The 14403-nt window shown below is 46.1% G+C and overlaps 3 protein-coding genes across 13 annotated transcripts in view; 2 read left to right on the top strand and 1 right to left on the bottom strand.

Moving 5' to 3' along the window:
• Positions 1-14403, top strand: part of VAV2 (vav guanine nucleotide exchange factor 2) — a 462631-nt gene that overhangs the window by 292487 nt on the left and 155741 nt on the right. The window lies entirely within an intron of this gene.
• The window catches only part of BRD3 (bromodomain containing 3), a 53944-nt gene that overhangs the window by 34424 nt on the left and 5117 nt on the right, over positions 1-14403 (top strand). For 5 of the 11 annotated variants that reach the window (XR_007510039.1, XR_007510035.1, XR_007510032.1 and 2 more), the window contains 4 exons: positions 135-427; positions 2281-2409; positions 3219-7084; positions 9158-9920. Coding sequence is in view for 2 of the 11 variants with exons in the window: in XM_049833047.1 (XP_049689004.1) it covers positions 135-427; positions 2281-2409; positions 3219-3334 (538 nt within the window). In the remaining 9 variants the exon portion in view is untranslated. The other 6 variants (XR_007510036.1, XR_007510038.1, XR_007510034.1 and 3 more) reach the window with 6 other exon arrangements.
• On the bottom strand, positions 9914-14015 carry BRD3OS (BRD3 opposite strand). The gene is made up of 2 exons (XM_049833058.1): positions 13952-14015; positions 9914-13662 (listed from the first exon to the last, which is right to left on the bottom strand). The coding sequence occupies exon 2, from the start codon at positions 13002-13004 to the stop codon at positions 12735-12737; it is 270 nt and encodes an 89-aa protein (XP_049689015.1). The 5' UTR covers positions 13005-13662; positions 13952-14015; the 3' UTR covers positions 9914-12734.

Raw genomic sequence — 14403 nt, 5'->3', positions numbered from 1 at the left:
GCTGCTGTTTAAGCCATCTGGCTAGAGGTTCAAAGCCAAAAGCATTGGGATGTTTGTTACAAGGGGGGTAGAAAAAAAAGAGTTCATTGCTTCTATATACCCATTAATGTTTCGATGCTTGCCAACCCCCCCAGGCAGCCCAAGAAAGGAGGCAAACAGGCATCTGCAACCTACGATTCAGATGAGGAGGAGGAAGGTCTGCCCATGACCTATGATGAGAAACGACAGCTCAGCTTGGACATCAACCGTCTGCCTGGGGAGAAGCTGGGCAGGGTGGTGCACATCATCCAGTCACGGGAACCTTCCCTCAGAGACTCCAATCCTGATGAGATAGAAATAGATTTTGAAACGTTGAAGCCCACAACTTTACGAGAACTGGAGAGATATGTGAAATCTTGTTTACAGAAAAAACAAAGGAAACCATTTTGTAAGTTACCTCCTGGGGCACGTGATCCCTCACCAGCTCTTGGGTTCAGCTTTGGAGTCAGGGCATGTGTGTGAGGATTCTCTTATCCAGCTCTTTAGAGATTCTTTTCTTCCATGAAAATGTACAGAAACGTTCTGTTTTTTCTGTTCTTTGTTCCCATGATGTCACGCCGTGGAGACCTGGAGGACTATTGTGTTCCTCTACAAGACCTGTGTGATACCTTTATTTATCATCTAGAATCTAGAAGGCGCTATAAAGGCTTCAGTCTCATTGTGTTAGGTGTTATGTGCACACATCTTGAAGGATCTGTTTCTTATCCTGAATAGTTTAGCATCTAATTAGGAAGGAAACAAAAAGCATGGTTGGGATCCAAAACACCAAGGGAATAAATAACTTGCACAAAGTTATCTGGGCAACCTGTGGGTTCTGGGTGTAAGTGACTTGAGTTGTATATTCATCCCCAAACGGCTCTTCCTAGATGGCCTGATCACCATATTGCCCTCAGTCTCTATCAGATCAGAGGGTTAATGTTAATGCACTGCCAAGTGTACCATTTAGTATGGGACAGACTTTTCTCTGTGCCTCATCTACAGAGAGTGAATTGTTGTGGCCCCTTGAGAGCTTAGCGCCAGCTGAATAGCAATAGGATCACTTACCTGAAGTGGTCCTGGCTCTGTCCATCTGCTTGTTGGTTAAGAGGGAGTTGTCCTGTTGTGAGTAGCTACTGTGTTACACTCTTAACTCTTGCAGAGCATCTCCATTTCTTTGCCATAGGATTTTCAGATAGGCCTAAGCAAAGCTCAGGCTTTGACCCTTCTTTTTGCTTTTTAATACACTTGATTCTCCTCCCCACCCCCCGCCCTGAATCCTTCACTGTTGGAATAGCTCAGGAAAAGATTTTCCAGAGTGATTAGGAACAAGAAGCATCCTTTTGTTTTGGGATCAAAGTGTAGAGTAATGCAGTTAACCTCAGATGTCCTCTCCTCTGAGACTGGTACACCCTGGGCTGGCAGGCTGGTGTGCCTGACCCCAGCTGGACTCTTGTGCTGTCTGCTGTCTATTGCAATGCTTAGCATCCAGGGGCGCACCCTCTTAGGACTGTGCTTTCCAGATTTCTTTTTTTAAATCATTGCTTTAAAATGGCACAGAGAAATGTAGGTATTTCCTTGCTGGATCAGGCAAAATATCTGGCCCCTGTCTTGTGCTTCTGATGCTGGCCAACACCTGTGTTCAATTACTCCTTCTTTGGAAGGTTATTTCTTCTGCTCATAAGTATGAGCATTGCTGGTACTTCTCACCATTTCCATCCTAACTGATGCAGCTACATTCCTGTTTTCTGCCAGCCTTTGCCTCAGTTGGTTTTTAATTAGTCCTTTTTGGTTTGTTTTATATTTAAAGCAACATAAAACACAGTAAATTCTTGCGTGAGGTGTCTTAAGTTTTAATGGCAGATGCTTACTTCTGACAACCTTTAATGGGACACTTTATTTTACAGGGCAGAAAACCCATGTAACAATTCTGTAATTACAAATGTGTAACTATTGACCATATAACTGGCTGGTAAGTAACCTGTAACTACAAGGTTATTACATGGCTATTTCTATCTTCTAGAATACTTTCCAGAAGGTCTCTGTTGAAAAAGTGCATGTTACAGGATGATGGCGATTGGATGATCTAGACAACATCATATGTTGTCCTCTGTCTGGGATGTGTAGTTGCTGTGTGATCACTTGATCTTAGCAGTGTCACTGCAGAGTGGTCGCACAGATTTACATGCCCTGTAAAATAGTGATGTCCACTCTTTTTCGCCTGCAACCGTGCCGTTTCAGAAATTGTGCGTTCCTCCTCCACAGCTGCAAGTGGAAAAAAGCAAGCAGCAAAGTCAAAAGAAGAGTTAGCTCAGGAAAAGAAGAAAGAACTAGAGAAACGGTTACAGGACGTCAGTGGGCAGCTAAACAACAACAAGAAACCTGCAAAGAAAGGTAATGGCTTTGGTTTTGCTGTGCTAACAATGCCTGAAAAGTTGTGTATGTAGGTAGACTTCCTCACTGAGGGAAAACTGCTGCCGCCTTGTAGCCTTGGGTTATCTCTGTGACAGTTGCCCCAGTTGGTCAGTAGTGTCAGGGTACAGCGAGTTACTGCTGGGCACTGAGCTACTGTGTGGGGGCTGCTTTGGTCCCTGTCCAGGTGGAAGCTCTCCTGGGTGGTAAATGTGAGGGGTCTTGGAGGCAATTCATCCTTCAGAGGGAGGAGGATCTTCTCCTCTCTGTTAGCCTGTGCAGGACTGTGCATATAGACCAGTACCACGGAACATCCAACAGATGATTTTTCTCCATTGTGGGATTAAAAAAAGCCCAAGCCTCCATGTAGTGCAATAGTGTGAAAGATAGTACTAAATGTTGTTCCAGTGCAAAATAAGCTTCTTCCAGCTTCGCACAAGCCAGGCAGGGTTTCTTGTGATCAGAGGTTGCACTGAAGCACGCAAGGCTGTGGACACAGCTCCCCAAGTGCTCTGCGCCATCTCACCTTGAGCACTGTAGGGCTGTGGAGGACATTGCCCTCCCTTAGGGCTCCTGTGCGGATTCCAGACTTTCATGGTCACCTGCAGCCTGAGAAACTTTGCCATCCATTGGCAGGACAGGCCTTGTTGCAGCAAGCAAAGGCTGCGGGTAAATAAGCTGCCCTGGCAAAATGAAGTTGTGAAGGAAGCCGTGGGGGATGAAGGCTGTGGGCAAACCTTTTCTGTTTCAGTTCTTTGCAAATAATCCCATCGCTGCCTTCTTCCCCGCAGAGAAATCCAGCTCAGCTCCCTCCGGAGGCCCTTCCCGGCTCAGCAGCAGCAGCTCCTCTGAGTCCGGGAGTAGCAGCTCCAGTGGCTCCAGCTCGGACAGCAGCGATTCGGAATGAGTTACAGACACTTACACACAAAACACAAAATGGACATCACCCTCACCGATGCTCTGCAGTGTTCCTTTCTCTTCTTAATATACTACTCTTGTTCCACGGTGGTCAGGTTTTTTTTCCTCTCTGTTTCTCTGACTTTTTTATTTTATTTTTTAATTCAGTGTTATAAAAGGTTTCTTCCATTTTTTGGGGGGGCACTCTTTTAATAGGTCAAAGATCTTTGCGTGTGCGTGTGTGTGTGACTAGACTTTATGACAAATAGTTCCCTTTGCATAAAGTCTCTAAAATACATTTTAACTGAATAAGATTGGTTGAAAATGGAAGAACTTTGAACTCTTAGCAGGAGATAAATAGCAAGTTCTGCAAGGTTTGTAGTACACTTCCCTCCCACCCCGTCCCTCTCCCCAGAATGTTCTCTTTTAATAAGCCTGCCTGGCTCACACAAGGTAAAAAAAAAAAAATTAAAAAAAAAAATATCTTTTTTTAAAGAAATTGCTGTAAAATGGTACTGTATCTGAAAGATGTTAGCTTTTGAACTAGTTGGTGTATTTGTTATTAGCACTAGTATTCTTAATCTCGAAGTCTACAGTGTGATGAAAATGTCAGATGCTATCATCTTTTTACATAAAAACAAAAACACAAAAAAATTCTCATGTACTGTGGATTGCTAACATGCTTTTTTTTTTTCTAATCTTGGTAGAGGCATAGGCACCTGTTCAGGAAGGTATTTAAGCATTAATTTAACTTTAAGCACATGAGCAATGTAAGTGGTTGCATTTCTTGGTTTTCCACTCAAAATTTTCATTTTTCTTGGGGGTATGTTGGGAAGAAGGGAGCAAGGGACACTCAAGTTTCTTGGGAATGTTATTTTTAACATCAAATAGATAATTTCCAGGAAATGCACACTCTCTATGAAAGTTTTCATTTAATTGAAAACAGTTTTTGGCTGAAAGTTCTCAGCTGGACCTCAGAGTGATCCCTGCAGAGTGACCAAGGCAAGTCATGTGCTCGTTATTAGACACATGCTTAAGTATTTTCTCCATGACAAGCACCTCAGTCTGGGCTTAAAATAAAGGAGCACTTGAGCTCCAGCTGAGGCTGAGCTGGCAGGGGAATTGGAGAGGGATGTTGTGTGTGTTTGGGTTTTGGTTATTTTTGGTTTGGGGTTCCCCCCCCCCCCCACCTTCTTTCAGTAGTGAGCTCCTAGAAAGGGAATGCTACTTCTGTGTCATGCAGGGTGCAGGTTTTCAGACACTGAAATGCTTACCTCAATAAAAAGAAAAAAGAGGGGAGGGAGAAAAAAAAGAAAAGAGACAATTTTTTAAGGCTTGCAATTTTTTGAGTCCAGCCTAATATTTTGACCTGCACTGCTGCAATACACTCTGTTTTCACTGTCCCTAATTTCATGTATATACAAGTACTTTATTTATTAAACACCATTGGTCATTTAAAACTTAATAAAAAGATAACAAAAGCAAAGCTGCATTATGCAGACTAGCAGAATTACAGACTTTTAATGTGGTTTGAAACAGATTAAAAAAAACAACAAAGCAAATAAAAATCTGAGATTTTATTTAAATACATTGGACTTTATACCTACAGGTGCTATAGTCCAGTCTATCGTGTGTCTGGTGCTCTGTCATGTTTGGTGTGTTCATTTTTGTAATTTCTTTCCTCTCTTCTTTCTTTTTTCACCCCAGCCCCCTTTTTTCCTGTTTTGTACAGATTTTGGAGACATACAGGTAGATACAATTTCTTGATGCAGCATGTTAATATTTTCTCAGTAGTATTTCCAGAGGTCTTTCTCCCCCTCTCTTTTGTAGAACAGTGGGGTTTTTTTTCTTTTATAAACCAATTTTAAGAAAACACCAATTCTATAATTATATAAAATTTGTAATCTGAGGGGCAGAAATTTATTGTAAATTCTTAACTTTTTATTGTAAAGAAAAAATATACAGAGTTTAACAGAAAGTTATGCCTTTCCCTCTCCCAGCACCAGCCCCTAAGGCTGCCTCACTACTGTGGGATAGCCCTAAAATTCACCCTGCTGCAATCTCTGTTAGTGGTTTGCCAGAGGCCCCGTGTGCAGATTGCACTAACTTTTATTTCTCACATAGGTGAGTGGCCCCGGAGGACTCCTCAGCCCCAGCACATGATTTTCATTGCACGCTCAGCCTCCAAGAGCTGGGACAGGAGATCGAGTGCTGAGATGTGTGGTGTCTGGGGGATGTCCCTTTGCTGGAAAGCTGGGGAAGCGCAGGGCCAGCCTGTTATTAACACTCCATGGTTTGCACTTCTGACTACATCCACACTCAGCTGCCAGGCTCTTAACTGCCCATCGACTGCTAGACACTTACGCATCTGTCTTTAAAAATCTGTCTTTCAAAGATCAGCATTTCAGAGTGTTCCGATGTGCATCTCATACAGCTGACATGCCTCTGTCCATGGCTTATCTATGTAGTGGCAGTAACATACTCTCCACAGTCTGCTGTAGAAAAGAATTTCCATTTTTTTTGCTAAGGGCTGAAAGCACAATGCTGTGTTGCTGTGAGGCACTGAGTTCCTCCTATAAGTTGCTGGGCTTCTTCGGCTCATTTTGCAATCCCCAGGGTGCTTGGGCTGTTGGCAGGAGGCTCTCAAGTCTTTGCAGGTAGTTTCCCATAGTATTTTAAGGTGGATGAACTAGGGTATTCCAGTTCTTACTGAAATTAATGATTTTTCTTTTCCATTAACAATGGAGTTATTTTTAGTTCCTTTTTTTTTTTTTTTTAAATTCTGCCCTTAAAAAAAATCTTCCCCTAGACAGATCCTTAGTAATATATTTTCAGAATTTACTATGAGAAAATGTAATATAGACCTAATTAAGAGCTTAGGTTTTTTTAATGGGGTTGGGTTTCATCTGTGTTTCTTCTATTGTCTGAGACTTGCATTATCAAAACCAGCTAGTATTTTAATTAAAATAACTGCAACCAATTCAATACCATGACACCTGGATAAACAAGCTCCCAGTTTTCCCTGCTTGAAACCTCTTCCTGCGTGCATTAACCTGAGCTATGTCATTGATGTACCATGGTGGTCGCTCCCATGTGGAGAACAAACAGCAGGCAATAGCAGCCCGCCTGGCAGCCGCTGTCACCAGCATCACCGCCACGCAAAGCCCGGGGACCTGGCTCTGCAGCGTGCCACCATCCTCCGACGTCGGGGACAATCCCGCTGACCACAGCCAGGGTACAGATATTTCTCTAGGACACATAGGTCTGTCCCACCAAAATCAGTGGAAAGGTTAGAGCCAAAGGGTTGGGGACCAAGCGTGAAGTGATGGAAAGGGGCCTGGCCTGGGACTGTCTGCAGCACTGGAGGAGGATCCCTATTTTAGTTGGCCAACCTGTCCTAACTTGGGGATTTGCAAGGAAAACAAGCAACCAAAACCACCAAGGAAGATGAAGAACCACCTGCATATCTTTGATGTACCCAGCTGCAACTTGGGCTACCATTTAGTGGGAAACTTTTGCTTGTTTTCATGGAAAGTAAGGTGTTCCCTATGAAATGGCAGTTCACAGGAGAAATCCATTTTGGCATGACCTTCATTTCAGGAAAGAAATTGGTGACTCTTCATTTCCAAATGTTGTTCTTACATCTTTTCATTTTCGTATTGTTTGTAGTGCTCATTATCTCCCGACATGTCAGTAGTGGTGCCTCTTGTATCTCCAGATCAGAGTGTCTCCAGGAAAGAAGAGATGTTTTCAGTCCATAGTAAGTAGCAGCAGCCCTTAATGAGTTGGAAACTGAAACAATAGAGCATTTATTTAACTGAGTTTGTATTGCATGACATGTCAGTACCAATGTCATGAAATAACTTTAAAATGATCATACATAAAACATTTGAAATAACATTTTTAAACTTAAGAATAAAAAAAATGAAATTTTTATGGTAGAATTTTTCTTGAACAAACAAAGTTTAACTTTGTTTTCCAGGGGAAACTTCACTGAAATCAGTATGATTTCATATGTATGCATACACACAAATAGTTTTATTGAAACTGTTTTTTCTGACGAATTCCTGTTTTGACAAAACAATATCTGACCAGACCTTTTATCAATCAACCAGCATTACTGCACCTTTAAAAACTTTTTTAAACTTTATCTGATTGTAAGGTCAGCCTGTTTCTTGGCATACCATCAGCTGTAGGCTCAGTGGGACCAGAGGGAGATCCGCATCCCATGGGCTCAGGCCCTGATCCATCTACTAAAGGAATCTGTTGGGTACAACAGCTTTCCGCTAACCAAATGTTGTCTATACAAAACCATTTCAGTTTTGTATTGATGTGATTTTAAACTTTCCTACCGACAGGGTTTGTAACTGTAGAACTGATGTTTCAGGACTATGTAACTTGTTTGTGAGTGTGTGTATAATAGATGCACACGCCCACCCACACACACACACACACAAGCACATGTGTGCGTGTATATATACAAATTAGTTACCCAGTGAGGTCTCTTTCCATGTTCTCTATGTGGTAGAAGCAGACTGCAGTTACCTAATCTAGTTCTTTCTCTGTTTTGGGGACTCTTAGACCAGTTTTTAATTTTTTCCTTGTTTTGAAAGGAATGATGTTTTTTAAAGTTGGGGTTGGAGCTAGGGGGAAGGGATCGGGGCATGACAAAAACCACAACCTTTTTAGTACTGGATTTTAAAAAGATATATTCTCAAACATGAGCAGTTACCACTAGGGCTAACTGTGGGCAGGCTCTGCATTGTTGAAGATAAATTTAGGGTAAGGATTCGTTACACTAGCAGCATTATCTTGCTTGTAAAACAATGAGATGCATTTTTTTAAATAAATGGTATTTGCATATCTTTTTAAATGTCATTTTTAAAAATAAATAAACCACCAGCTAGGATTTGACACAGGCCACTTATAACTTACCCCTGATACTGGCATAACCAATCCAGAAAGATTTGTTGTTGTATTTTTGTTTTGTTTTCTGGGTTTTTTAATATTTAAAAAATTGTTACTTTTCTGTATGATGTGCATGCAAATTTACCGTAACTCTTTTTCTTAAAACTTTTTAGTGCCATTTCTAGTATATTCCTGTAAATGTCAGTTACTGAAAAGAAATGAGTCAATGTAAGTAGTTTAGCTTGTTTATTGCAAATTGCTGGCCTCAAACACAACAGAATTAAAAAAAAGAGTTAGAAAGTAATCTTTGATGTTACTGGTAATCATGGACCCTGGTCCTGGGGCATTCGTTTTGTTTTCATAATAAAAAGAAAAATTGTTTTGTGTGTGCAGTTTGATCCCATACTTTCCCCTCTCCTCTCCCTTCCCTTTTCTCATCTCCTTTTTCAGGTGTTGCTCTTGCTGCAGTTGAAAACTGGTAGGGCTTTGATCAAGCAGTCAGTTAAGTAGCAGTGGTGATAGGCAAACATAAATATACTAGGAGTCCTAATGCCACGAGTATGGAAATAATTTGGAAGTCATTTTGCAAGTCCAGTTGTTAGCGCTGATGGCGTGCCACACTAATGGGGCAAACTGCTTTCATAGCAGGGGGCAGGTCTGGGGCACTGCCAGCTTGGCCTGGGGTCTCCGAATCGTGGGTCAGTGCCTGGCGTAGACATGCTCGAAATACACCTTTCTGTTGGTGAGGGAAACGCTCAGGCTGCTTTAATGTACCAGGGCAGCCAAGGAAGGACTGTTACTCTGCTAGAAGCCTGAAATCTGAAGGGGTCTTAGATTACGCGAGAACTGCATCTGAGTGAGGTAAGTTCAGCTGAAAAAGAGAAGATAGAAATTTCACCCAGGTTTAATGCTGACTACTTTCAAGCCACCAGGACCTGAAGAAACCAGAGGGACTTTCTCACCAGCACTGGCAGCGATACCTGCTCCACCAGCCGGTGCTGGCCCTGGAGGTCAGCAAGCCCAGGGTGACCGGGACACGGAAGACACAGCTGGGAAAGCGGGGAGGCTCAGAGTAGCTGGTCACATTCACAGCGGAGTCTTGACATTACTGTATGGTGGCCAAAATCTATTTTGGTCACTGGAGAGGATTCAGGTTGGTTTTGCTGTTACGTTTCTCAGATGCATGCCTGATGGTTTATTTATAAGGTAAGGGTTACAACAGCCAGGTTTCCCCACGGTTAATCTTTCTCTAACCCTGTTCCTGCTCGCTGGGTTTAAAAGCCACGCTCTCTCGTAAGGTTTCAGCAAACCCGTTTTGCTTAGCTGTTGTATCCATGTAGCTGTGTGTTGTATCAATGATACCCCCAAAGGAAACGTTTGTTCAACCTATCCTCTCAAAGTCTCCTGTGAGGCAGTTGCCCCACAGGAGGATGTTTTCTTTAGCATTTACTAGTGAGTTATTTCTAGGTGCATCAAGGAGTGCTGCTTCCTACAGGCTTGGAGGAGGTTAAGGACAGGCAGAACACAGTTGAGGTTCAGCTCACACCGATACCTGTATCGATAGCGGTGGTTGCATGTGTGACATCCAGAGGCTGTCCTCATCCCCAAATGCACCGCTAAGACTTGACAAGGACTGCTGGGCTTGGAAACCTGGAGGAGCCTCCTCCGGACACGGCCAGTCTTCACAGGTAAAGCGGTGTGACTTTGGGGAGGGAGGTTACCCCAGCCCCACCAGTAACTAAGGTTGTTCCCCACTGGGAGGAACTGCCTGTCTGCTGAGCTTTCCCTCTTCTGCCTGGGTGGGGATTGGGAGTGATAATAGCTGTAATCCTCACATGTGCCAAAGTGATTAACATGCAGAAGAAAAACAGCTGCTCATGATGATGCATTCAAATCATTTTAATGCACTTTATCAAAGAGGCTACAACAGCATTTTAAACAAGTGCATCAACACTACACAACTGGCTTACAGAAATGCTCGCTCATAGCAGCCACTCCACAAACCTGCTGTGACTAATAAGGACACACAGACACGGAAAATAATACAGTCACATTCACAGAGAGATGGAAGAACGAGTCGCACTCTTCCTGTACTGTCATGCCCAGCCTCAATCCTGGAAGAATTTATGCATGTTTTTCTTCTTCTATAGTCCAATTAACACTTTTCAAATAACTGAATTTTGGTTTACCAGCCACATAAAGAGACTGATTATACCCAAAATAATCAACTTTCTTACTGAAATAAAAAAAAAAAGTGTGGGTTTTTTTTTCTATAAGAAAAGTAAAGAAAATGAACAGCTGGTTTTGGGGATGTGCTGTTCCTTAAACTCCCAGAGTTCGCATGCTCCCCTGGGCTGCTGGAAAGGCCCTGAACCCACATCTCCTGCCTCTCCAGGTTGCTTCCACCTGCAGTTTCCAGGGGAGGTCTCAGACCAGCTTCCTGCCCATTTGTAAAATTAATCACCGGTTCACTAGGCCAAGAACCGGAGCCCTGGGTGGGTCACGCATCCCAGGCAATGCTCTACCTTAAACGGCACGCTCCATACAAGAGCACTGCCACTGCTGCCGTCAGCTTTCTGAGTCTCACTAGTTCCGTGAATCTCGTTGAATGCTTTTTCCCCAGTTGAAAAACATTTATTCACCAAAATATTTCTCAGCCAGAGTTAGTCCTGGTAAGATCAAGAGGACTATGTGAGCATGCAGAGCAATGCACAGGTCTGCGAAGCACTGAGGTCCATCAGCAGGTTTAGTTTTATGAGCACACACGTAAGGTACCAAACATCAACACGTGCATAAATAGTACTTTAAAAAAAATGAGCTGCCTATGGTTTGCAGTGTGTACATGTGCTATGGATCAGGGCTGAGTACATCAAACCTCTATGACCTCACGTTAAAACAGGTATGTTCTGCTCAGCACATGGAGTTAAGCAAACTCAAGTGTGTGTGTGTTGTAGCATTTAACCCACACGGGAGAGGTGGAGAAAACTGTTCTTCACTGTATTAAAAAAATAAAGTGCTTGATAAATGAACAAGAGGTTTTAGATAAATATCAGTAATGACTGTGCCTAATTTTAGGCAGGTAAATAATCCATACTGAAGTCAACATCAAATACTGATTTACTTGAAGTTAAGCCTATACCTAAGCGCTGCTGGATTAGGCACACAGGGCTGCAGGAGGACGTCCGAGGCAGGACATAAAGGGAGTCTGTGACTTAAGCCCGATGTTATACTTCAATGCTGAACCCTGGGCACATAATTAGCACTCCTGGAAGTGGTACTGCTTTGTTTTTAATAAAGATTTAGGTGCTTGCCAGGTGGAGTTTCTCAGCTTGATCTCGCCTTGAGCAAGTTAGGGATTCAGCTGTAACGGAAACAACCTGAAAGCAGTCTCTGTTCCAAGAAGTGCAACTGTAGTATTTTCCCCTCCTAAAATCCTTCAGTTAGTTGAAACAAATCCTCCCAGATGCAACTTTTAAAACACATGCACCAACTCTACTATCCAACCCAAATTAGAAGATAAACCCTTCGAAGCTACTGCATGCATTAAAACTTAAACGCAAAGCAAACTTCAGTAGACTGTTTTCTTCTGTAACCGAACTCTGGGGGCGGGTATGTACTGTGTAGGAGTTTCCCTATGTCCCTTAGCAGGAGATGTATTTACAGGAGCTTTCTCCCTGTTGCTTTCCTGGGCTTGTCCCTCCCCTTCAGGTGGTTCATTTGGTGATCAGTCCCTGAAGCGTGGGCTGGGAATCTACCTGCGTGAAGGGGGTCAGCTCCACCGACTTCAGAAGTCCTGTCTGTTATTTCCATAATACCAAACCGTGGCATCAGAGAGGGCCCTTTGCTTTGCGCAGGATGAAACTGCAGCGCACCTTTCCTGCCAGGTGTTTTGAAGGCTCAGATGAAATTCTCCATACATTCTTTCCCTCTTCCCCGCCCCCCCCAATAAATCACTTCATTACCTGGTTGTAAGAGACCACTTCCAGGGCAGTAATTAAAGGGAGACGGGGCAAGCAGAACCAGTAATGGCTGGGTAGTTTTGCAGATGACCTTCCTGAAAATCTTAGCCTCAACGGAAACGGATCTGTGCTTGCCTCTCTCCCACCAGCATTCGCAGAGCTTTGGCAATGGGTAAGGACTAGCAAGTAAAAGTGCCTGCTGGGGATGGTTCCTAAATGACAGCGGGTGTTTCTCACGGTACACGAGCCACTTAGAAGCAACACATGGTCCAGCACGGACCCTGCCAAGATGCTAGGCAGCAAACACGGGCTCGTGAGTTCCCGAGTGAGACTGTTTTTGTTATACACACTCAATGACATGCAAAATCTGATGCTACCAACAGCAAAAAACAAACATAAACTTCAGACAGCCGTTCTGGCCTATCCCGTACACACTGCTTTAGCTGCAGGTCTGTCGTGAGGATAGTGCAAACCCATCTCCCCCAGCTTGATACAAGTCTGGTTTGTCTCCACATGCGGATTTCTGATGCAAAGCCACCGAAATTACATAATAGCACAAAACTTAGATTGCCCCGTGTCCCTGGGGACATCCAGCTTGTTTTTGTCCCGCACCAGGATGGCTTCATTGCCGTACTGCGAGTACCACATACTCCGACTCCGGCTCAGGTAAGTGTTGGGGGGGGCCGACTCCAGTTTCTGCTGCTGCTGCTGCCAGATGAGCAGAGAGGTGTCCCTGTACCGCAGCCGGGCGTAGCCCTCGGACAAGGCTTTTTCGGGCAGGGGCACCCTCCCGTTCATTACTTTGTCAGTCATCCGCTCCAGGATAGCTCCGAAGACGAGAGCTCCTTCCCGACAGCTCCGAAATACACCCCGCTGGGTTGGTCCAGGTTGACCGCTGCTGCTTTGAGTTCAAGGGAGAACATCCCCAGGAGCACGGCTCTTGGGACCCACGAGCCGTTGGTCGGTGTAAGCACCACTCAGGAGAGGGAGCGGGGATACGCGTGCCCCAAAATCACAACGGGCAGCCTGGCCTTGCTTAAATAGCAAGCCAGGACTTTGGAAAGCTTATCCAGTGGTGACGCCGCTATGTGTTTCATCTTGCGAAGAGACCACACGCACGTGAGCTGCTTGTTGTTGAGAGTCCACGGAGTATCTCAGTAGGCGCGAGCGGTGGCTCCACGGCGGTGGGCTTGTTTCGCAGCCGGGCAGGACGGGCTGAGCGGCTCTGGCTGAGCTTTGCTTCCCCAAAGAACAGATCCCGAAGCCGTAGGGCAGACCTAAGAGGTCACCAACGCCCAGGCCCGCGCGTGAACTCTCCACCCGTGCTCCACGCTGACGCCAGACTGACGGACGGGCGCTTAGCAGGTCACGTACTCAGGGATGCAGGAGAAGATGCTGCCTCCGGCCCCGGTTATGGTACCAGAGCTGGGATGCCCGTCGCCTCCTGACGGCACCGCTTCAAGGATTCAACCTGGGGGGGGGGGGGCAGGCATGGCATGGCGAGAGTCACCCCAAGGCCTGGCAAAGGGGGTCCCACCCTGCGAGGGCCCCTTTCCCGGCACCACCGTGCCCCCCCTCACCCCCCCTCCTCCCCAGACCCCCCCCAACCTCTTCCACCGGCACCGCGCACCCACCCCACGGCCTCCCGGGGCTCTCCCGCACCCTCCTGCCCCTTGCAGCGCACCCCGTGGGGCACCCCCCCACCCCTACGGGCCCCCCCGAGGGGGCCCTACAACCCCCCCCCCCCCCCCCGGCCCCACCGTGCCTGCGCTGCCCGGCCCGGCCCGGCCCGGCCCCGGCGCCGCTCGGCCGAGCAGCCGCGGAGGCGCCTCCCGAGCGCATCACGGCGGGAGGAGCCAGAGCCGGCGCCGGGGGGGCCGCGGGCCGGGGCGGGCTCCAGCGGGGGCACGGCCGTGGGGCTCCCCCGGAGGGGTGCGTGGGGCCGGGCCACGGCAGTGGGGGTCCTCGAGTGGGGTGCGTGGGGCCGGGCCACGGCAGTGGGGGTCTCCGAGTGGGGTGCGTGGGTCTGGGGCACGGCAATGGAGCACCCCAAGGGGTTGCGTGGGTCTGGGGCATGGCAGTGGAACACCCCGAGTGGGGTGTGTGGGTCCGGGGTACGGCAGTGGAGGACCCTGAGTGGGGTTGCGTGGGTCTGGGGCACGGCAATGGGGCTTCCCGAGTGGGTTGTGTGGATCCAGGGCATGGCAGTGGA

This window comes from Accipiter gentilis, chromosome 29 (assembly GCF_929443795.1).
Source record: "Accipiter gentilis chromosome 29, bAccGen1.1, whole genome shotgun sequence".
In the NCBI taxonomy this organism is placed as follows: domain Eukaryota; kingdom Metazoa; phylum Chordata; class Aves; order Accipitriformes; family Accipitridae; genus Astur; species Astur gentilis.
Note: the sequence above shows the minus strand (reverse complement) of the source record. Positions and strands in the feature narration are given on the sequence as shown.